General features: G+C 44.2%; 1 protein-coding gene across 4 annotated transcripts in view; it reads left to right on the top strand.

The window, feature by feature from the left end:
- The first annotated feature begins 4,599 nt into the window (after window positions 1–4,599).
- LOC126531121 (cytochrome P450 3A2-like) overlaps window positions 4,600–24,614 on the top strand; it is a 41,546-nt gene continuing 21,531 nt past the window's right edge. The window contains exons 1-6 of one of the 4 annotated variants that reach the window (XM_055070977.2): window positions 4,600–4,818; window positions 8,833–8,977; window positions 10,100–10,196; window positions 12,296–12,348; window positions 13,290–13,386; window positions 15,265–15,381. In XM_055070977.2, the coding sequence (XP_054926952.1) occupies window positions 8,898–8,977; window positions 10,100–10,196; window positions 12,296–12,348; window positions 13,290–13,386; window positions 15,265–15,381 (444 nt within the window). In that variant the 5' untranslated portion in view covers window positions 4,600–4,818; window positions 8,833–8,897. Of the gene's footprint in view, window positions 4,819–8,832; window positions 8,978–10,099; window positions 10,197–12,295; window positions 12,349–13,289; window positions 13,387–15,264; window positions 15,382–24,614 lie in introns of those variants that run through there. The other 3 variants (XM_055070976.2, XM_050178530.3, XM_050178531.2) reach the window with 3 other exon arrangements.

Consider the following 24,614-nt stretch of genomic DNA (forward strand, 5'->3'; position numbering starts at 1 on the left):
GCAACAAGATATTTAAATATACGTATAAGTCTACAATAAATCTACGTATCTAAGAAAAAGTCACTGTATATAATGCGTCTAGCAAGGCAAATAAACATGTTGCGCAATCACAGATTCACAGAATCCTAGATCCCGCCCCCATTCCATCCACTCCCCCCAATGTATCGCGTGCGACGGAAGGCGGCGCGCTTCCTCCCCGCTTTTCTCCTTTGCGCACACAAGACTGAGCCACCATCGTCGACTCAACCAAGCACCCCCGCCCCCCGCTTTTACTCGCACATACAGCATGCGGCGCGCGGTCACGATGTTATCGCCCTGGGACTTTATACAGAACATTAAGGCGACGCCAGGAATGTGCTTGGAGAGTCCATATAATTGCTATCGGAATAATATAATAAGAGTATCTGCCAACTGAAGCGTCCCGTGGCCCATTACTTTCTGCAAAAGAAGTAACAAAATCGAACTTTTACCATGCGACATTTATCTGCGCCGCAACAATGTCTTCTTTTTCATTTTGAGGGGCGGGGGCATCGAAATAAAAAAAACGCGAAGGAAAGTATCTTGGCCACAATTGAATGCCTACTTTGGGCACCTAATGTGGCTACCGAAGGAGGAATGAGGAGGGATAAAGTTTATTGTGAGAGAGAGAGAGAGACAACTTCATGTAGTCGCCTGCAGAACGACACCATGACTAAATGGCGCCGTGACGCGGGCCCTGACGTGTCACGGCCAGAAACAGCCAGAAAGTGTTCTTTCTTCGTCCTAGGTGGGCGGCTCTCTTAGTCCAGAAAGCCGTTGGCTAATGCCGCAGCCCGGGCCCGGTCCACCAGACCTCGCTGATCTTCCAGGCTCTGTGTCTTTAACATTGCCTCCCATGTTTCTTCGATCGCTTGTAGCGGTTCTGAGGCATCATCTTGACTGGTTTTCTCGCGGTGACACCTTCCAACACCAGTACCATGTGTTGGAGGGTGTCTGGTACATCACAATATCTGCATAGGTATGAGAATTTGGTGGGGTGCATCCGGTGCATGATAATTCCATGGACCTATCAAAGAAAACATGAGACGCTTGGTCCACCGGAAACCTTACGCATACTGCTCGGTATCCTGCACCAGCGATACAAGACTTTCCGGAGAAGTTGCACTCCAGCGAACGCGACGCAATCCGTTAAGTCCACACCGTGACGGCGGCGAGCGACCATTGTTTCTTTTTCTCGTCTGCTAGTCAGAAAGCGTCCAAAACTTTGCCAGACGAAAATCCACTCGGCCAGAGAAAACCGAACGCGCACCAAAGTGCGCCGCGAGGTGGTCGGGGCAACACGAGAAAAACGCATGCGCTCTAGTTGGCTCTGGCAGCCCGCGGGTAGGGTAGCGAGAACAAAAAAAAAAAAAAAAAAAAAATTGAAGAGGCTCAATGTTCCCTCGCGAATAAAAGTCAAAGCAGAAAAAATAAATAAGAACATAGTTACCTTAACTGGCTTTAGTGTCTTGACATGGATGCTTTGGCATAGGTAAAAAAAAATGATATTTTTTTGTGTGACATGACGGCATAAATGAACCACCGCAACGCTTCGTCTCATTCTCATCGGACTTCGCTGCGTGCTTTGGAAACTTGTCTGATAGTGTGTTGATTTGGCTTGTCTCGTTGTATGTTCCGATGTACAACTTTAGAAAGGTCAATGCACCTTTGGCGTCAAATGTTTAAACAACATTAAACCTCCAAAGTTCCGCAACTGAAAATCTAAAGCACAACTTTGGAAATGCCAATGTACCTTTCACATCAAAAGTTTGACAACTTTATACCCATAAAGTTTCGGAATTGACATCCATGCGCTGAGTAAGTTCCGCGGACTCCGCGAGATGCCGCGGCGACCCCGTTCGCCATAAAGCCCCTCAATTTTTCAAAAGTAGCGCCATTCTTAGATCTTTCCGCCACCCCGCTCACCCTGGCGCATCCTCCTCCACATCTCCTGTCGCCCCAGCCTCCTCCGCTCCCCCATTGGCCAATCTGTGTCACGTGGAAGCGGGCGCCGCGCTTTTGTATATTTTTTCTTTCCAGCGCGCGCCGACCTCCATTGTTGGGCCTGCTCGACGAAAGTACGGCAGGCGGACTGACGGAGTGCGTTAGCGTAATAGAATGTGCAGGGCCGAGAACTTAATTGCGATGCCATGCTGCTGCGCCTTCGATTGCCGCAACAGACACAGCGAGGGCAAAAAGCTTTTTGCTTTGCCGTCCAGCGGGTGCAACCAAAAAGAAGTGTGGATTCGCAGGATCGGGCGGGCTGACTTCGAGAAGTGGCAAAGAACGCACGGCTTAGTGAAGTAAGGGCCACGGCTACTCACAACCTCTTATTTTGAGCCTAGTTCACGCCTTCCGCTTCGAAAAAGTGGGTGTTCATGCTCTGCGTGGTTTTTAGCGCGTTGTTTGACTTTCTTTTTTCGAATGTGCTCTCTTTATTTCATGTAGTATCGTCTTGCGGTGAAATGCACGCATCTGCAGCTGGCCTGTGACATAAAAGCGACTTTATTCAGGGTGTGTTTTGAGCTCCATCAGAAGTTAGCACATTCTCGACGCTATTGCAAGACTCACTATGACTTACGATGCAGTCTTTTAGCTTCGAATGTACGTCCGCATGTATTGATTTGGTTTGTGGTGATTAATGTTTTTAACGTTCCGAAGAGACTAAAGCTAGGATGGAGGTCGTAGTGGATGGCTCCGGATAACTTTATCTAGCTCGCCTGGAGATGTTTAACGTGCACTTTGATCGTAGAGTCGTACGTGGGCCGGTAAATTCCTCGTTGGCGTTTCATAATACTCGAGCGCTAGCGCTGCTTTAGAAGTTGGCGCCTCGGCGCGATTGTATTTCTTCAATAAATTTTATTTACTAGTGTAACAACTTGTCATTATTTCGTATTATTGACGGCGCCTCCAGGGCACCAAAGCGGCAACGGGAACACCAAAGCTAGAACCAGCGCTGGATGGGGCTCGCCGAAGCCTGTGCATGCCTAGGGGGTATAAGATCGCGGACAGCCAATTTTGTATGCGAACACTCCCTGCGACGCCGGCATTAGTGTAATGTTACGTGCTCTTCAGAGGCCTCCGTTAGCAATTACATGTGCCCTCCTGGAGCAGTACTTGTAAAAAATATATATATATATATCGTCACGATTACCAAAGCACCCCGCAATGAAAAAACGGCCCTGTTGGCAGGCATTGCTGACCGCACACAGCCGGAATCTCTCACGCGCCGACCGAACAAAAGTGTCCTGCAGGTACGTGAATGAACCTACGAAACCACGTACACATACTTTCACGCTGTCAACACCTGAAACTTTGGTAATTACGCGCGTGTTTGAGTACACCGCGTGCTTGCGTCGTGTTTCAGCAACACGAACTCTCAATGTCGCGCGCTTTACGCCTTAAATACACCTTGAATAATGGGCATTTTCTTTATTTCCTCCGCAATTCTAACACGAAATTCTAGAGGCCAGTTACCAACTGACGACGAAAGATCTCGACTGAAAAAACTGCTCCGCAGGGCTCGAACGAACTTTTCTGCGGATTTCCTCCCGTAGCGTGTTAGCCGTCGTCTGCTACGGCAGGCCCACCACCGGCGGCGCCACCGTCGAGGCCGCGCCGAGCGGAGGAGGAGGGAAGCGAATGGCGCTACTTTGGGAGATTGAGGGGTTTTAGTTCGCCAAAACGCTCTTTAAACTGTGCTCGGATGGGGCTGCTTGCGTTAGGTGACTCCCGGTGCATGGGCGTTGCCGCGAAATACAGCCCGAGTTCGCAATGTTCGCGGTGAAATGCTTTTTCGAGCGGGAAAAAGACATTTTAGACAAAATCCAGAATGATTTCCGGCGCCCGGGGTTGCTTTGGTCGGCGGTGCATGGACAGCACGAAAAAATTTAGGGGGGGGGGGGGGGGCGCTAAAGCCTCGTAGACCCCCCCTTCCCCCCCTCCTGTCTACGCCCCAGGCTACCGGGTATATTTACCTTGCAAAAGCCCCCAGATTTTCTCTTTCACGCCCGCTCTTACTCGCGCCTGCGCACAAACGGCTGGCGATCTCTCAAATGAACGTCTCGTGTCATATTCCACTCTAGTGCCTAGCTTTATTTCAATCATGTCCTCCGTGATTTCAATCCGTGTTTCAATCCATTCTATCGCAGGCGCCCTCTATCCTCGATCTTATGTACGTCAAATTATGGTGTCAGAATTTCTATAAGCATAGCCTCCTCTAATAAAGGAGGCTATGCTATAAGCATGGAAAAAAGAAAAGACTAAGTATTAAAATAATGCTGGTACTTTGTGTGGCGGCGTAGTGAATATCAGCGTCAACTTTCGATATGAATTAACATGCGCAATTGGATAATAGACTAAGATTTTGTAGAATATGCCCACTTTTGTATCACTGTGATTGCATAAATGTCCTGTACGTTCTTCTGTGCCGTAACTTCGTAACAAAATATAGTCGCGTTTTAATCTTGGAGGCCATGCAATATCTTATAACAAATAACGCTGCAGAGTTTGGCCTGTGGTTTGGCGCTAGCTGCTCGTCCACATCGCAGCTGCCACTTTGTTTACATATCCGAGTACGTCCAGTAGATAACATTTATTCGGAGCGGTAATCATGCGGTCCATAAGCGGTCCCCAATAAGCTTTCGTTTGGAAGTCTGACAGCGGTCGTAGGTTCTGTTAACATTTTTGGACCTCCACCTGACAGCATTTTAAACCATCAAGTGTTGTAACGATGGTGCTCTTCTTCAGCGTAGCTGATTGGATTGTCCTTGCTGCGACGATCTGCGCAACTGTCTATTTGTGAGTGCAGACTTGCTGTTCTTGCATTGCACATCCGTGTGTGCCTTGTGGGGAGCCGAAAAAATATATATATATAAGTAGAAGGGAAGTCGCGCTATGAGACGTATACGCACTATACCGGCAGCACCGCTGGACGATTGACAACTAGAATGGAGGATCGTATGAGCTCTGTGGCAGAATTTTATTTATTGCCAGGGCGAACCAAAAAGAGCGTATCTGTAGTGTCGGAGAAAAGTAACAGCAGCGGCACAAGCACCGACGCAACCACCTCTAGCTGCAGCAGCAGCGCTGACCAGCGTGCATCTGTTGATTATGTGTGTGTGCTGGGTACGTCACGGCGCACAACTTATGCACACATGCCTGTCAAAACAGCCCTTTCCGCAAACCTCCAGTTAAATGTTGTTTAAAGAATAAAACCCATAGGTACTCCTAGGGGTTAATGGCCTATACTGCAATTACAGCCAGTATGACAACTTCTCAATAATTGTTTTTTGTTTTTGATGCAATGTTTCTATTTCATACAGTTTGCCTATAGCCTTTTGTGCTTTGTTAAATTTGGCTGTTCTACTCATTATTTCTCATTCAAATATAGTGCGCACCAGCGGGATGAAAGTGCCTATTTCGTAATATTTCTTTTCTTTTTTTTTTTTGCTGTGGTGCTCTATTAAAGCACCGCAGTAAGAAAGGTAGGATAGAAAAGTAAAGATGCAAATAAGATTTTTGATCTGTTTGGGTAAACATATTGAAACCACAAGCTCATGCCACAGAACACTCTGCTGCACTCTACAGAGCAATCTAGACTGTGATGCAGTCAAACCTCATCCGTTGCAGCTTGGCTCTTGCAAATGTGCAGGGCTGAATGTCTCCCTTCAGTGAAGGGAGACTTCATAGGGCGGCAACCAGTATAACATGTGCACACGCTCATATATATATAAGAATAATAGAAGCACGTATGAAAAATACCAGGACGTTACTGGGGTTTCGGCCGGAGACTGGCCTAGGTTAGAGTGAAGGCCGGTCCCCAGCCGAAACATCAGTAAAATTTTAGTATTTTTCCAACGTGCTGCTATTGTTTGACCTGTTTCACTGCCAGATCTTGCAATTCAAGGCTTCACTGATGTGTATATATATATATATATATGTATATATGGTGGTCCTGCCTTCATCAGAGTGATTACTCTGATGAAGGCAGGGCCACCTACTGAAATGTTTGTAAAGTTACCTTTCACGTGTTTGCCTTCTAATATATATATATATTGGAAACATTCTTTCAAAAATTACTCTGGAGGTAAAGGGTTTAAGATATGTGAACATAAAGTAAATACGTCTAGTTGCAAAACAGAACATTAGTTGTTTTGCTTCATTGACAACCTCAGGCACTACAACAATACTAGTTATGGTTTCAGACGTTTGGTATAGCCCGGCACTCATAATGCACAACTAAATGACTGAAACTAAACTGGTAACCAAATTAAACAAAGGTGAACCTTCACTAATTCACGAGCAGGTAACTTCACGCTTGGGTAGCTCATGAAAAAGTATGCTATGCCAAGAATCTTGGTCAAACAAGGGCGGTGATTTTCATGTGCACTGCCTCGGGGAAATGCATGCAGTAGTACGACAATGCCTGCTTTCCTGTTTTCCACGTCAAACGATTAATTGCAATTAAATCATTAATCGAAAAATTTGAGAGTTAGGATTGCCCCACACAAGGCACCACTGGTAATAAAATCAGGTCCAGTGCTTGTCGAAAGGGGGCAGCAGTGCTACAATTGACCTATCAAGGGGAGGCCGAGCCCCTCCTTAAAGAATGGAAGGAGAAATAGGGGGGGGGGCTCATTTTGAGCACTGCTAATGTTCACATATGTATGAGAATTTATCCACTTTGCCACTGTGAATTGGTTGGCTCAACAACCAATTCCAATTCGCTGCTTGATGTCTTGCTATTGTACTGCATTCACTTAAAGTTATTTATATCAGAATTGCAGTGTGGCAACTGTGGAGTTGAATTGATTCCGGGATAATACAACATTTTTAAACAACCGGGATGGAATAGGAATGGAATGATGGCATCAGTTGGACAGATGGAATGGAAATGGAATGGGGGCCTGAGATTCTGAAGTGGAGTTGGAATGGAAAGGGCGCATAGTCCTGGAGCGCTAGTGCTAAATGTTGGTTTTGAGCGAGGCAACCAAATTGGCAAACTTGCCATTTAAACTAAACTAGACTTGGCCAATGTATTGTATTTCTTCTACCGGTTCTTTCAGTATCTACTTATCAATGACTACCTGTGCCCCAGTAATTGTAAACAACACTATATTCTGCACATTCTACATGTCTGAAGGCATTAACCTTTCCGTGTTACAAGAATGAAGTGCCTTTAAAGATCACAACTTTTAGTTGTGAAGACATATGATTCACTTTAGCAAGAGCACACTTCACCCATGACAAAAGGACGGAGGCCAAAAATGATGTCACTGAAAGTCGTATGCTGCAAAAGTCCACAGCGATTTAGAATGTGTTCAATGTCTTTTTGCACACTATCAAGTATCCAGAAGGAGTGATAACAAGAAGTTAGAGACATGTCCTTGAAAATATGGTGCTTGTTAGTATGCCAGTAGATATGAAATAAAAAAAGATGACCTTGCCAAACACATCAATATCTTTCGCTTATTCTAGTCCTGAAGCTCACAAAATAATTTAGCTGAATGCATGACATGTACAGTGAATGGATGGATACAACTTTAATGAACTTCCGGCAAGGTTTAACACTACCCGGGCTTAGGTCTCCCATGGGGGAATGGCAACGTCCTGCCTCAGTGCCGTTTGACGGGCTTGCTGGACTGCCCACGTCTGGATGCCGAGGTCTGAGCTGCGCAGAGGCAATGGCCCACCTCGATGAAAGGGTCTCCGGAGTAACTGCCATCCTTCCTATAATTGCGCTGCACTCCCACAACATGTGTTTGAGTGTTGCTGGGCCTGCCTTACACAATTTGCACATGTCGTCCTGATGCTTATCTGGCATACATAACAGTGTAAAATTATTTTCTACCTTGCCTTACGTGATTGAGTTTCGAATAAGTTATGGATTTTTGTAAATGGTGGATCTCATTTAGAATGCAAACCTTGCTTGGGTCACCCCGTGCAATGTGTTTGTGAAACAGTCAACATATGTGCAGCTAAAGTGAAGCTAACTTCAGCAGTCACAAGCTGGCAGCTGTACTATGATTTCAAAAATTAGTGTCAGTTCTGGCATAATCCTAGATTGAAGAAAAACTGTGTAAACATGACAAGGCGTAAGTTCACTTATGAAGGCCTCGATTATTAATGGCAATTTTTGAAATGATGCTTTTGAACATGCCTAGAGAGTGAGCCATTGCACTGCCTGTTTTTTTTTTTATTTATTATTATTGTAAGGAGGGATGTGTTTCAGAGAAGGGACCGCAATTCAGGCTGTCATCATAAATTGACATGTTTTCGAGTTGTCTTGATTGCAAGAACTGAATGTATCTTTCAATCACATCATATATTAATGACCTGTAACCCGTGCAGCTAACATATGTTTGTTGACGCTATTTGATAAGCAAGACACTAAAGTTTCTGCAATAATGTTTTATGTATATTTTTGTCTAGTGTTATGGCACATGCAATTATCTTGAGTATGCACCTTGTATATGTGTTTGCAAAATAGTTCTTTATGTATGGGGGTACTGTATTGACCAGGTATGTGCTCTACCTTCCAAGTGTAAGTGCAATGCTTGATTTGAGGACTGATGATCCCTTTCACAGCACGTAGGCAGAGATATTCTTGCAGGAACCAAATTTCACAAAAGGCTTCTTTAAAAAAAATTACGCAAGTCCAATGCACCTATTGAAGTCTATGAAAAGCGATGCTTTCATGATGCGGTTAATCAAATGCTATAAATTTACATATTTTGTTCCTGCGTCTTTGGTGTAAAGGAAACTGACATGCTCGTAAGTGCTCTTGTGCACTTGTTCTATGCATTGTGACAGGTGGTGATCTTCTCAAAGAGGTAGTTGGTGGTGGCACAATTGAAGTGTATCTGCGATGTGGCCTAATGGTTAGAGCATCGTTCTGCTGTGGATCAAACCTCAATCGTGATCCCATCATCGTGCACCTAATTCAATTTTCTTTTTTGTAAGTATGAGCTTTTCAACAAGGTAACAACACCCAACCCCTGTCAGGAATCTCCGGGAGGATTTGCAAAGAAAGTTTCACTTTAAAGCAATACATATTTGAAATATTACAGGTAACAATGCGCTGCAGAGATAAAGAGGCCATGAGCATGTTCTTTGTGCGATAAAATTCTACATAACAATATTTGTAATGTAGTTAAGACATCAAAAATATGCTTTTGGTGAAGAGGCATGCAAGGTGCAAGTAGTAAACAATTATAGAAAAAGTGTTTCATATACTGGGATTACATGAATGGAATGGTTCAGTTCAGGCACTCCAGGAATGGGAATAGTCTGGCTCTCACCATTCTGAGCAGTTAAAAGGAGTGGAATTAATGGGGATGTCCACATTCTGATATAGAGTGGGGAATAGAATGGTGGGCACCAATCCACAACTCTGATTCGTATGGTAAATATATTAACCAGTTTAGTCAGAAGTCAAACACTGCCGCTTCAGATTATGGGATGTAACATCCTGAATCTGCACCTTGGGTTATGAGAGATGCTGTGGTGGAGGGCTGTGGATTAATTTTCACCATCTGGGGTTCCTAAATGTCCACCCAAAGCACAGTACAGAAGCGTGGTTGCATTCCACCACCATGAAAAAGCTGTCGTCATTGTGGGGAATTGACCTTGTGACCTTGCGACCTTGCACTCGGCAATGCAATGCCAAAGCCACTGGGTCACTGCAACAGGCATACTGCCGCTTCAAACATGTTGTTGCATGCTTCTTTCTAAGTATGAATGGGTTTAGGGAAGCTAACTGCCATAGTCAACGTGCTACCCATGCTACCATTAGATTAATAGAAAAGGACAAGAAAAAAGTCATTGATGAGACCAATAGTCTTTCTTTTGTAGTGTGGTGTAAGTACATGAGTTAAATGCAGTATGATGGTGATACCTTATGCTAGCGAGAGCTTATGGACTGAGACAATATGCTAATAGGGATCTCCTTCAATAAATATGTTCTCGCTTTGCAGCTACATGTGAAGAACAAAACATAACAATTTTAAGGTATTTTAGTTGGATTGATGTTCTGACAACGTGTGCATGCTTGACTGTCTCCCTTCATCATTTGTTGCAGCTACCTCGCAAGGCACAGCAACCACTGGAAAAAACAAAATGTGCCATATGAAACACTGTCACTTATCCTTCGTCCCTTGTACCGCACTCTCATAAAGGTACGGCATACTCTGATACCAACAACTATGCATCACAAAGGAGATACAAATATTGAAAGAAAGTTCACGTCGTAAGGGCTGAAGAAAAAAATAGTTTATCTGAAATGTAAACATAGCATTAACACTGATATGACATTTTCTAACTTTCCATTTCTTGTATTAAGTGAAGTTCCTCGAAACCGTAGAAAAAATGCTGGCAAGCCTCATAGGTTCCTAAATAATTTAATGTAATAGTTTTTTTACTAACCAGATTTGGTTTTGTTTCCCTGTGGCTTTATGTGTCATGACACTCCAATGCAGAAGGTGGTCACGTGAGAGCAGAACATTGGGATGTTTTGGCATTCACCCCTGGGCTAGTTTGGTTGTTTGCTATGCTGCTATGTCGAGCAGTGCAATGAGTAGCAGCACAGGGGACAACCAAGTAGCATTTTATTTCTAGCTGTTCAATACAATGGAGAAAAGCAGAGCAGAAGTTTATTGCTCTCTTGTTTTTATCTCCATAGTTTCACTGATTGAAATGTGTTTTGACAGATGGCAGTACTGAACTTTGAGGGGCAAAGGATGCTGCAATGGCACGTTTTTATTGCTGGCCGAGAAACCTTTCAGCTACCATCAGTGGAATGTGTTAATGTATTTAGCTTGTATTTAAGCATGCTTTAATGTCTTAAGACAGACACATTTATTGCTTGTCTCGAGTCCATCCTCGCTCCTACGAACATTAGGTGTGGCTTTCTGTCACAACTATAGGTTCATTTGATGCTAAAGATGGGAGACCTATATGAAATTTTGCTCCTTCTTGGATTATATGAAGTAATTCCATGTAGATGTCATCCTACAGAAACATGCAAATAATTTATTTCCTATTCACTGCAATGCCATCACTTAGCTCACATAGCATCTTTCTGCCTCAAATGGTTCACAATAGCTTATGTCTGGTGCAGACTGTGCTTCTTTAATCACTGAGCAATAATACTACTGAAATCAATAACCAGGCACGTATTCAAGGGGTGCCCAGGGGGACTCCCCTATCCTTCTCCCCCCCCCCCCTCCCCACCCTACCCACCCATCCCAAAATTCAACTCTTTGAATAGAAATACAAGTAGTGATGCATTAACTTCTCTCCTTCGAGAGATGTGCACCCACTTGCATGCAATAAAAAAAAAACGACAATATCCTCTACAAATGGTCATAAGCAGGCAACTAAACAACATTACTATTGCTAAAGTCATTGCTCCTTTCAGGCAAGAGCGTCTAGTATCAGTATTGCAGTTCCTCTTCCTTCTCTATACAAGCAGAGGAACTTAGTTTTGGATACATGCAAAGCGACCGACTTTGAAGTGAACTGTGAAGCACTGTGGGTGCATGGTCGGCACACAGAATTATCGGGCTAATTATTCTTCTTGCTCAGTAGAGAATTACGACAGGCAAGTCAAGTCCATTCCCTATATTAACAATTTGAGAGCCTCTCTCGAGCGTCGCTTAGCAAACCACTAGACATCAGGCAACACTATACAGAGCTTTGATTTCGTCCTACTAAGGCACGTCACCAAGGGCAACTTTAACTCTGTTGCTTTGGAAAGGCCTAATTGTTCACTGCATCATTAATTTGCTGCCCCGCTCTAGCATGGTACATAATGCCGGTATAGTGAGCAAATGCAAAGTAAATGCCGCGTAGGTCGAGTGGTGCATGCGAACATTTATAAGGGCATTCGCCCTCACCACTTGCTATGGAGGATGCAAGGTAACTGCAGAGAAAGCGTGCACGTGATGCGAGACCCCGCTGTCGCCTACATGCAAACACAGCTTAGGGTTACGGCTTCAAAACATTTCTTGCGTCAGTCCACCACTCATGGAGTGTGTCATGGAGAATGTCAAGCAGATGCAGAGCAGACGGCGCGGCACAGATGAGTACATTTCAAGGGTCATTCGACCTTTCTATTGGCCAAGAATTTGTGTTGCTTCCACAGTGCTGCAAGTGACTACTGAGGTAGACTATAGGAGGAAGTTTCTTTCTGATCATCTTTCATTGCATCACAGCATGCTAATGTGATATACCTAGGCACTTAGTTATGCTAACATAGCTTTGGTTTTATTTATAGCCTGTATACTTACCCGATCAAGAGAGGTACCAAAAGTATGGGCGACTGTCTGGGTGAGCAGTCTTGACATCTCATTTCTTTGTGTTAGCAGAAAAGAAACAAATGAAGTTCTTGAAGGCAACATTGGTGCAGCTTGTGTATTGTGTGTAAGCATTTGTTGATACTAGTAGTGATTCTGCCTGGAAACACTTGAATGAACTGGAGCGACAAGCACTGTAGCATATTGCAGAGGAAGCATGCTACTGGTGATAGGTGCCACACTAAACATAATAAATGTTGAGAACAGGCAACTGGCCTGTATAGCCTGTTGTGACACTTGTATCCCTAAATCTACAAGTCCATTTCAACATAATGGTTGAGATTAGTTAAGGAAAAAAATAACTGAAACAGGCTAAAAGCTTTAGCTGACTTGACACTAGGCCTAACCAGCTGTGAGTAGTGTCACGCTCATGCTTTCATTGAACGCATGCTGTGGATCCTGCTTTCAGCTAGAATATGTACTTAAACCCGGGAGCGGTTCCAACATTGCATCCCGTCCTATGAAGGGGCCATGAAAATACTTACAGGACACTGACCTAAGCCAGATACTGTGACCAGTGTAAAAAGTGCATCTTTATATGTACTGTGCAAGTACGATGTACTTTATGTGTGTCGTTTTATGTGTCACCACTTTTATCTGTAGTAACATGCTAGGTGAGCTGCCAGGTGAGGCTCTCAAGCTTTCATTAAAGTGTTTCTTTTTCGCTCACATTGACAGTAAAAGAAATTAGGCGTACCCTTGACAGTATTGTACCTGCTCTTTTCGTTTGGACAGCTTTACAGCAAACTTTGTGTAATAATTTAATCTATTATGTGTGGAAGTTCTCTTTTTGCATTTTGTGAAACATGAGGTACTCGGGGGCTTTTACAGTGTACCTCTGTTTTTATTAAAAGAAAATGGGAAGCTTCATCTAATGAAAATGTCAGTGGATGGATTTCTGTGTTTTTTGCTTAGGTTCTTTGAAGCTGCAAAGCCAAGCTTGATAGTTGCAGAGCCAGAACTGGTGAAGCAGGTGCTCGTGAAGGACTTTAACTTGTTGCCAAACAGAATGGTGAGATATGTGCTGCTTTTTTGAGTAACTGTTAAGGTTAACTAGAGCACATATTGAATATGCTCAATAAACCTGCCTGGTCACTAAGTAACACTCTCATGAATGCCTATACTCAATATTTGTATATGTGCTGCAGAATACATGCATTATTTCTCAAAGACTGCCTGGTAGGAGCTTAGCGGGAGTAAAAGTTGATTGTCGATAAGTCTGCTCACACAAGGCACAATTAAAAACATTTTACTGTGCTGAAGCAGCAATAACCTAAAAGGTTGTGTTTGAGCTTCTATAGCATCATGATGTAGCGGAATGCCATAAGTACATGTGTAAATCTTTCTCGTGGGGTGGATAAGAGAGATGTGGAGATATTTGGCATGTAGATAGATTAAACAAACTGAAGAACAGATTGGCAAACTAAGATAATTAGCATAGCCATAACTAAGTGCTAAATTTGAGAATCTAATGTAATGTGACATTGTACTATAACACTCAAAGTACACACTCTTTAAGGCATTGTCATGGGCAGGTTAACCTGTTCCGTGCCACACTATTATCCCCAGTCCTGACCAAATGGCCAAATTAGTTTTAAGGACCCCAGTTGCCGACATGTTTTCCTCTGCCAGAATAAAGTCACTTCTGCTCATGCTGCCCCATGGACTGTGGGCTGCCATCTACCAGAAGCACGACAAAGTACTGAGATGAAACCAGCTAGTCCGTGGCATTGCTAGAAAATGAAAAGTATCGTTGATGAGCTGAGCTCATCCTTGGCCATTTTTACAAGAAACGCGTGGACAAGCCCAGCTTGTTCATGACATGGAAGGGGTTAAAAGGGATATGATAATAAGATGTGGAAGAGAGTTAAAAAACTTTAAGATCAGATATACAAAATTTCAAGGTTGGCAGGTTAAAGCGTAGTCAATTGATTGCTCAAATGATCTAATTCAATGGTAAGTGATGCAGTTATTTTCAGTTTGGTTCTTAATCAGCAGTCATTCTCAGTAACCTTTTCACAAAGACAGCAATTTGATGTCTTCAATTTCAGCCACCGAAGTGTTGTCAACATGCCATCATTGTCGTCATGTCATCATGAGGCCGTTCTTATCAGCACAATGCGTTGGCGGGCTAGTTGGTGCAAATCCATGAATACTTTGTTTAGCGCAAAAACGACACACACAAGAAAGACGACAGGACAAGGCGCTACTCTCAACTGACATCATTTTATTGCGTCACTCATATTGCGTTTTATTGCATTCTTATCATATTGTCATTGCCATTGTCATAGTCATACAGCAGCCATTGTTGGTGTATTGCTTTTGTCACTATCATCATTATGTAAATGTTTTCTGTCATGCCGTTGCGTTTATCATGATGGTTTGTACAGTAAATGACTTAAGGATGCCACATATGTTTACGTCTGTATCTTTTTAAATCATCATCCAAAAATTATCACCCTTTTTTAGTTCCTTGTTTACAATGGCGCTCTTTGGCCACACCTGGCCCTTGCGCCATTAAACACCAAACATCATCATTCCTTGTTTACAAACTGTTCAGTTGTACCTTTGTTTGGATAGCAGTAGATGCATTTTAGGCCACAAATAGGCCTTGTAGCTTTGATTTTACCCTTTTCTTGATAATTAATAGAAATAAAGCTTAAAAATAAAATATTTGGTACTTTATTTGATACTTGAATCAATTTTCAATATTCAATCAAGTGTTAGTATTACTTTCACTTAGAAAATTTCACTTTTTTAATGCTCCTACAATTTAGGTATCAATAGTCTCAGTAACTAAAAAATTTTAACTATGCATTGATAGCCAAGGCCTTCAGAGAGTTGGATAAATTAAGTCTTTGTGCTAGTTCTTATTTGCTTATTTTCACAGGAAATTGACTTTGGGGATTCTGTAGTCAACAACATGATGGTCATGGCACATGTGGAACGCTGGAGAAAGATAAGGCCGGCATGTACCCCAGCATTCACGACCGGTAAGCTTCGAAAGGTGTGTCATTATTGCCATTGTTTCCCATTGAACAATTATAGTCGTGAGAGGAGAAGTTACTATACATGAAGGCAACAAAAAGGGGCTGCAGGCCACTCAGTGTGAAGTAGTCAGAAGGGTTTATGTGAATGTTTGCTATGAAATTATAACTCAGGATTGAAAAAGCCATGGCTGTTTTGATATAACATGCCATGAAAAATAAGAAAAAAAACGGTAAGCACTTGGCATTTGCAAATTACCATAAAAAGGTTAGAGTATGCTTATACTCTAAGGAATTAACACTTGTAGTTTTTGCTCATCCATACAATTTTCTCTTATGCTGTGATTTGCTTTGCTACCATGAGATATGCTAAAACCTTGTTCTTTGTAATTAATTCTTCATTTTGTTCCGTTATGCTCTTTTTCTTTTCCTTGTGTATTACCTTATTGATGTGCTACTGTTGGTTTGAGGTAACTATCGTAATTGTTTTTTCGCAGGAGGTCCCGATACAGTCTGACTATGGGACCTCCTTCTGCATACTGAATAACTGTAATATGACCAAGCATTTAATGATAAATTTTCATTTTGATTCTGAAATTCTGTGTAAATTGTGGTTTGTTATTGTTGTGTGTTAGTGACTTACTAAAACTGAAAAGAAAAGAAGAGATAAGGTTGGCGTTGCCATTAGAGGTATTAGTTTTTGGTGAGCTAAATGCTCTGCATGCTTTACAGGAAGCAAGACAGAGATCAAGTAGTTTTCTTGTTCATGGGAATCTCATGCATTTATGTCTTCTGATTTAGCTTGTGTAATTGTTTTACAGTCTATCATAATTTACTTTTATTCATGTGATGGCAATTATACGGACACTCAAGGTGTGTTCATTTCATCACGCACCATGCTGTTATGGTATTGATGGCACATGCACAGCCCATGCATGGAGGGTTAGAATTCCTGCAGAGGCATACAGTGCATTTGGCAGCAAAAGCAATGAAGCCAAGTGGATGCACCATGATGCTCACTCATCTCTGCTGGAGCCAGGGCCACATTCCGGCTTCCACTGTTGGTGTGAGCTTAGCTTTCTTGCTGAACAGTTCTGTGCACATGACACTGTAGTTTATACACTGGTTTGAGTGGAGGGTAAATGTCAAGCTACATCTATCTAATCCTTTGATTTGGCGCAGACAAACATCAACAATTTTCTGTCTGTGTTATCTCATGCACTATTGAGGTGTGACACTTGTAACACTGCTGCCAGTGTTATTTGTTGCGCCTGTGTTGTAATGTGCCTGGTATCTGCCAGGGTGCTGTTCTTGCTGGGAAGCAGCAGTTGCCTTACTTGCTGCGTCATACCATGTCGCCTCTGCGTTTTGTTGCAGCACGAGTGCAACGCCAAGCCTTGCTATTGCTATATACCTTTACAAAGGTATATGTTACAAGATGCACCAATAAAAGCTTAGGAATTATTCATGTACTAAAACCAGCATTTGCTACACAAGGAGCATACAAATCCATTATAACAACCAAATACAGCTCTGTGTGGTGAAGTGGTGAAAGACGCTTCAAAGGGGATGACGAAGTGGTGGCAGAACCATGCAAGCACGTGCACCAAGGCGCCTGCACCGTCCACAACAGGATGACATTTCCTTGCATGTGAGATCGTGGTGTGGAAAAATAAACATCAAGGAGAAAACAATTGATCAAGGAGCACTCTAGAAGAGTACTCAACAAATCTGCAAATTATGCATGGCTCAAGCAGCCTACCGAAGAAAAAGGGACCACATTGGTAGAGCGAGACGGAGCTGAAATACGGAGCAAGAAAGATGCGTTGCTGCTTAGGTCAGATGTCAGCGTTCGGGAGGCCAACCACTGCCAGAGGGACCTGGTGAAGCACTGACGGATAAGTTGACCTCTAAAGGACAAGTCTTTCGCACTTATCACCCACCCGACGAACGAGAGTCCAGGAGAGGTCGCCTGCCGTCTCTTCTCATGAAAATTGTCGGGCGACACACCACGCCAGCTTTGTGGGACGCCAGCCAAACTGGGGAGTGTTACTTGATCAGAATGCTTTGTAGTCACACTTGGATATATTTTTTGCTTGCCCCCAATGCCCTTTGTCCTTGTATTTATGTTTTTCTTGTTGGAATATATGTTTGTGTGCTGTGCTTGTTGGCATTCCTGTCTTGCTTCCCTCGGAGGCATTTCCAACTCTTATGATTAAGCCTGCTGCCCGAAACAAATTGTAACAGTCCATTAGGTTGTACAGTACTAGGTGGATGAGATGAGGGGCAAATATAATACATTTCAAGCCATTGTTGCTACAAAGATTATAGCAACATTTTATGATTTGGAAAAACATATATCAATATTCAACGGCGTTAGTACAGAAGGGAAAAGGTATAATTCTTAGGCCACGTTTCTGGCCATGCTGAAAAAAAAAAAAAAAAAAAAAAATATTTGTTCAGTCATTTGAACCTTATAGCCCCATTTGGTTGCTACAAAACCTTAGTCAAGAGCGCACATTCTGTCAAATGAAGGGATCAACACACGTTGAAAGATCAGTAACCAAAGTATGACATGAAACTTTTACTAGAAAACAATGCCTTTGGCTAGGTCAGCTAGGTCAGATAGCTTGCGTAACACATTCCCAAAGTTGTGTGATGCATGTGCTTTAATTAATTATTAAAGCCACTTTTGGTTTGACCTTTATGACATTATACTCCCAGTTTATTGTTGAGCATTCATTGCCTTCAGTAAGGAGAAGTGTTTAGTGCTGCTGTGGCACCAAAAGACAATGAGATATTAATGCACAAACTGCAGTTTAGCAAACCTGGTGTACTATCTTTGGGTTGTGAGTAAAAATTTAGGAACCGACTTGTGCAATTACTAAGTCGTAAGATCATTGGGATCATTTAATTAAGATTAGCTAAGTTTCCACCCTTTTTGAGAGTTCACTGTGCACGTGGCCAGAGGATTTTGGGTTGTTTATATGTATGGCATGGTAATGCAGAAACCATTGATATTAATAAAGATAGACACTTAAAGGGATCCTGGAACGATTTTGATGATTGTGTACAAGAGTACTAGGTCGGTAGGGTGGTTCCTCCTTGTTAAATCGTTACGATACATGTGGCATATCTACTGAATACGACAGCACGCGGTTCGAAGGTTGGAAAGTGAATGTTGAGTGCTTCTGTCTCGAAGCGTATGTATACGAAATGGAGAGGGGGAAGGAAGGACAAGGAAAAAAATATCAAATGAAAAATGCACGCGCCGCCAGGGCTTGCAAGGCAGCAGTCTGATTACGGCTGACATCACTCTACAACACTTCTGATCATTAGGAGAGAGATTTAAGCACTCCATGTAAAGCGCGTAATGTAAAGTTTTAAAAATGTGGTATAGCTACCAATAGCAGTGGTGCCGCTTCCTTGAGTTTTCAGCCGCTCCTTCCCATACTAAATTGCGTGATCTCATTCGGGCGAGCAATCCAATCAGCTATCCACACAGCGTCATCATAAATGCTATAAACATGTTGCTTCATGAAGCTTATTTTTATTAGCATATTGTCACGTAGTTGTGACTGTGAAGAATGTAGAAAAACTGTGATCGACGAAACTAGCATTTTATTGGATAAACCTGTGCCCTAAAAAGCAGGCTACACTCAAAGGACAACGATATAGACGAACACAGTCGGCAGTCATCGAAAATCTGATCTGCTGGTTAAGCGCATTGGCTTTTATACATGGGTCATCGAAGGTTCCAGAGTAATTGTTGATGCCTGCGTGGCTGCCAGAAAATTTGACACAATTCACGTTGCACATGCAATCAGATTACACAAGCTTGAGTGACAACAGACAGCAGATAGAAGCATCGATAACATTCGAGAAACTTCCAATAAATGCAGGTGCGTCCCGTGCTGAGCAATAACATTTGTTAGATGGTTAAAAGGAGTCACCCGAAAAAGACAAGCATACGTGTCTGTCCCCCCTCTCAATAAGCATCGTCCCGATGCTACAAACAACAGGAGAATGAAAAAGGACACTTATTGAAAGAAAGTAATAAAACAACAAAGAAACAAAGTTTAAAGTAACACAGTCCAAAAAAGGAAAGTCCTGAATTCAGCTATGCAAAGTCCCAAAGTTCATTAGCACTGGTAGAAAAGCTTAAGTGGCACAACATGGACTATGTCAGGTCATGAGCGGCACCGCTGTGATAGAGAAATGCTGTCTGGCACGACCTCATAGTCAAGTGTGCCACTGTGTTGAATCGTCTTGTAGGGTCCGAAATAATGTCGCAATAGTTTCTCACTGAGTCCTCGTCGGCGTATCAGGATCCAAACCCAAACACAGTCGCTGGGCTGGTACTCAACGTTGTGTCGTCGAAGATTGTAGTGTCGACTGTCGGTCCTCTGCTGGTTCTTGATGCACAAGTGGGCGAGCTGTTGGGCTTCTTCGGTGTGCTGGAGGTAGGCGGTGACATCAACATTTTCTTTGTCGGTGACGTGCGGCAGCATGGCGTCGAGATTCATCGTTGGGGTCCTTCCGTAAACCAGCGTGAACGCCACGATCTGTGTTGTTTCTTGCACTGCCGTGTTGTAAGCAAAGGTGACATATGGAAGCATCACATCCCACGTCTTGTGTTTGACATCGACATACATTGCTAACATGTCGGGGAGTGTCTTGTTCAGTCATTCCGTTAGGCCGTTTGTCTGTGGGTGATAGGCAGTGGTCCACTGGTGATTTGTCTGGCTGTACTGCAGGATGGCTTGAGTAAGCTCAGCAGTAAAAGCTGTTCCTCTGTTAGCAAGGAGGACTTCTGGCGCATCATGCCACAGCAGGATGCTCTCAACTAAAAATTTGGCTACTTCGGCCACACTACCTTTATGCAGAGCTTTCGTTTTGGCGTAGTGGGTAAGGTAGTCTGTGACCACGACGATCCACTTGTTTTCAGATGTCGACGTCGGAAAGGGCCCCACCAAATCCATCCCAACCTGCTGAAATGGTTTGCAAGGAGGCTCGATTGGCTGCAGTAATCCCGCCGGCCTTGTTGGTGGTGTCTTGCATCACTGGCAGTCTCGACATGTCTTGACATAACGGGTGACATCGGCAGTCAGGTGCGGCCAGTAATATCTTTCCTGTATCCTCGATAGTGTCTGGCAGAATCAGAGGTGCCCTGTGGTTGGATCGTCATGTAAGGTGTGCAGAACTTCTGAATGCAGTGCTGAGGGAACAAGAAAGTAGTTGGCGTGGACTGGTGAGAAGTTCTTTATGAGTAGATTATTTTGAAGTGAAGATGAAGACAATCCTCGCCTGAATGGCCTAGGGACGACATCGGTATTCCCTTCCAAATACTCGACGAGGGTTTTTAGCTCTGGGTCTGTTCGTTGGTATTCAGCGAAGTCTTCCACGCATATTATTGCAAGGAAGGCGTCATCATCCTTGTTGTCTTGCGGCAGAGAGTCAATGGGGGCGCGTGATAGACAGTCGGCATCAGAGCGTTTTCGTCCGGACCTGTAGATAGCAGTGATGTCATGTTCTTGTAGTCTGAGGCTCCATCGGGCCAGGCGTTCTGAAGGGTCCTCTAAATTCACCAGCCAACACAACGGCATTATGGTCGCTGACAACTTTGAATGGCCTGCCATATAGGTAAGGGCGGAATTTTGCTCCGAAAGAACATCCGCGTTGAAGGCCTTACTCGCGCTATTAAGGTTCTTGCGGTCTACGGGGCTTCACGACAGACTCTAAGAATGCCGCCCCCTACCGCTTTGTAGTGTACGCGCTTTGTTCGTGTTTGTCTCCCTTTCTTTCTATCTCCCCCTTCCACTCTGTTTCTCTTTTTATACCCCTTAACCCTTCCCCCTGCGCAGGGTAGCCAACCCCAACTACTTCTGGTTAACCTTCCTGCTTTTCTCTGCATTATTTTCTCTCTCTTCTCTTGCTGTAGCCCAAATGATGGCGAGGCATTCCTTTTCGGTTGTAGAATAATTGTCTTCTGCTTTTGACAGCAACCGGCTAGCATAAGCAATCACCGTTCAAGCCCGTCTTTTCTCTGGACTAGGACAGCACCGAGGCCTAGGCTACTGGGGTCAGTGTGGATTTCTGTATTGGCGTCCTCGTCGAAGTGTGCAAGTACCGGTGGTGACTGTAGGCGTCCTTTGAGTTCTTGAAATACGTTGGCCTGCAACGTTTCTAATTTGCATTCGACATCACATATAGTTAGATGTGTCAGCGGCTCAGAGATACGGGAAAAGTCCTTGACAAAGTGTCTGCAATAGGCGCGCATGCCAAGGAACTTGCGCACTGCCTTCTTGTTGATTGGCTGCTGGAACTTTGTGATGGCAGCTGTCTTCTGTGGGTCGGGGCAGACTCCAGATTTGCTGATGACGTAGCACAGGAACAGAAACTCATCATAAGCGAAGCGGCACTTTTCCGGCTTCAGAGTGAGCCCTGATGACTTGATGGCCCCTAGTACTGTCGCAAGTGGCCTAAGGTGATTGTCTAAGTTTCCCGTGAGGACGACAACGTCATCTACGTAAACAAGACAGGTGTGCCACTTCAATCGTGCTAACACCATGTCCATCATGTGCTGGAACGTTGCAGGCATTTAGCACAGTCCGAATGACATGACCTTGAACTCGCAGAGTTCGTCTGGCATGATGAAGGTGGTCTTTTCGCAGTCTCTCTCGTTGACTTCTATTTGCCAGTAGTCAAACTTGAGATCCATCGACGAGAGGTATTTAGCGTTGCAGAGCCGATCCAATGCGTCGTCTTTCCGTGGGAGGGGGTATATGTTCTTCATAATGATCTTTTTCAGTCGACGATAATCGATGCAGAAACATAGCGTTCTGTCGTTTTTGTTGACCAAGACAACAGGAGATGCCCACGGGCTTTTTCACGGCTGGATGATTAATTTGCGCAGCATTTTTTCGACTTGTTGTCTTATAGCTTCACATTCTTGCATCGAAACTTGGTAAGGGCTCCGGTGAAGTGGTCTAGTGCACTCTTTGGTTATTATGCGATGCTTTGCAATTGGTGTTTGTCAAATCCTCGATGACGTCGAAAAGCAATCTTTGTATCATTGGAGAATACTTATGAGCTGCTGCTGCTGCTTACTCGCGGGGAGGCTTAGATTTATGTTGAAGCCTGGTTCGAAAACTATGGTCGTCGAAGTAGATGCGGTAGAATCCGAGAGGACAAACGCATTGCTGGTATCCACAATTTCATCGATGTATGTGATCATCGTACCCTTGTTGATGTGCTTGAACTCCTGGCTGAGTTGGTCAGCGTCACTTTCACTTTTCCTCCAGGCATTTGAACGATCCCTCTTGCCACACAAATTTCACGATCGAGCAGTAGACGTTGATCACCCTTGATGGCGCCTTCTACGTCTGTGGATGTTCCAGTGCCGACGGAAATTACAGTGCTAGAGTGAGGCTGGATGTTCACTTCATCTTAGAGTGGTGTGGTGACTACGAGAGCTGTCCAGCAGTATCGATTGATCTTCCAACAGCATTATCGACTTCGACTTCAGGTCTCTGATTGCGCCGTGTTGGTTCAGGAAGCCCATGCCGAGTATGACGTCTCGTGAACACTGCTGGAGGATAATGAAGGTGGTAGGGTAAGTCCGTTCATGAACGGTAATACTTGCCATACACATTCAAATTGGCATTATTAGGTGCCCTCCAGCTGTCCGAATTTGAGGGCCTTCCCATGCAGTTTTAACTTTCTTCAACTGGGCGGCGATTTGTCCACTCATGACGGAGTAGTAAGCTCTTGTGTCCACTAAGGCGGTGACTGCGTGGCCGTCGAGAAGCATGTGAAGGTGGGTGGTTTTTTGCAGCTATGTCTTGGTGTTGGATCAAGGCTGCGTCGTGTTGATCTGAAGCTGGAATGTCACGTCATCAGGTCGTCTTTCATCGGTATATACTTTGTTTCCAGACTTTGTCGGGATGGCAGCGTCTCCTTGGTATGTCGTCGAAACAGGCTTTTTGGCATCTTCGGCGGCGGCGGAGGATCTTCGTCAGTTCGACAAACAGCAACCGTACCTCCATTGGTTGCTGCTTTTAGTTTTCCGGATATGGGCTTTCAGACTGGCCCCAAGCTGGGCCAGTATATTGTCAGCGTTGTGCATGGACAGGTAGCGGCCAGGTGATGGCAAACGGGATGGTCGTCATGGGTTCCACTGAGTGGCAGCTAGGTTTGAAAATTGTTACAGCGCTAACACATGCATCCACAAAGTAACAAGGACGAGACACAGGCGCTGTTACTGTCAACTGAATTTTATTAACGGAAGACGGATACTTTATATAAGGGTATCCGTTTTCAAGTATATAAGTATATAACCTTCAAGTATATAAGTATAAGTATATAATCATCAAGTATATAAGTATGTAATCAAGTATGCACCAACTCGCCCAGAAAGAAGTTTTAATTGCGGCTAGGTAGTCAGCGATATTGCGAGGACGTTCACCTTGCTGCGGCCATGGCGCATTGACGGTGAATCCTCGCAGTCCCAAGTCGCGGTATCGGTATTGGCGGTAGACGTGACCTGTTTCTCCGCAGTGATAGTGGGCACAGTTGGCGGTGGTCAGGGGCATGCCATAGATCAGTCTTCCTTGGGTAGTGGCGCATGGTGGCAGACGAGCGAGCTGGTGATGGTGGCGGCGGACGATGGAATTGCGGCATTACAGTGCCCTGGCGTGCGCTCGGAGGGGGATCTTTGACAGCGGGCTATGACGGTGTAAGTTATTGCTTCCGGCATGGGAGGCAGTGATTCGGGCTGCACTTCGGGAATGCCCAGTAACCATTGAAGTTCGTCCTTGACCATGTCAGTGACCAAGAACACCTGAAATTGCGATGAACATAACATCTTGCACAGTTCTTCCTGCACAATGGCCCTGATGGTCTCTTGGAGGTCACCAGAGCCCAGTTCCTGGATCTTGCACTGCAGCATGGGCACTTGGCAGTTACATTGCCTAGTGCGCATTACCAGAGTTTTCTCAATAGTCGTTGCCTCTGTCAAGAACTCAGCTATGGTCTTCGGTGGGTTGTGGATCAGTCCGGTGAAGAGTTCTTGCTTTACGCCTCGCATCAAGATGAGGACTTTTTTCTCCTCTGACATTTCTGGGTTGGTGTGCCAAAAAAGACAAGTCATCTCTTCTGTGAAGGTGGTGATGGTCTCATTGGGTAGTTGCGCTTGGGTTTCCAGCAGAACTTCGGCCCTTTCTTTTCGGACAACACTCTTGAAGGTCCTCGG

The sequence above is a fragment of the Dermacentor andersoni genome, chromosome 5 (genome assembly GCF_023375885.2).
Source record: "Dermacentor andersoni chromosome 5, qqDerAnde1_hic_scaffold, whole genome shotgun sequence".
Lineage (NCBI taxonomy): Eukaryota > Metazoa > Arthropoda > Arachnida > Ixodida > Ixodidae > Dermacentor > Dermacentor andersoni.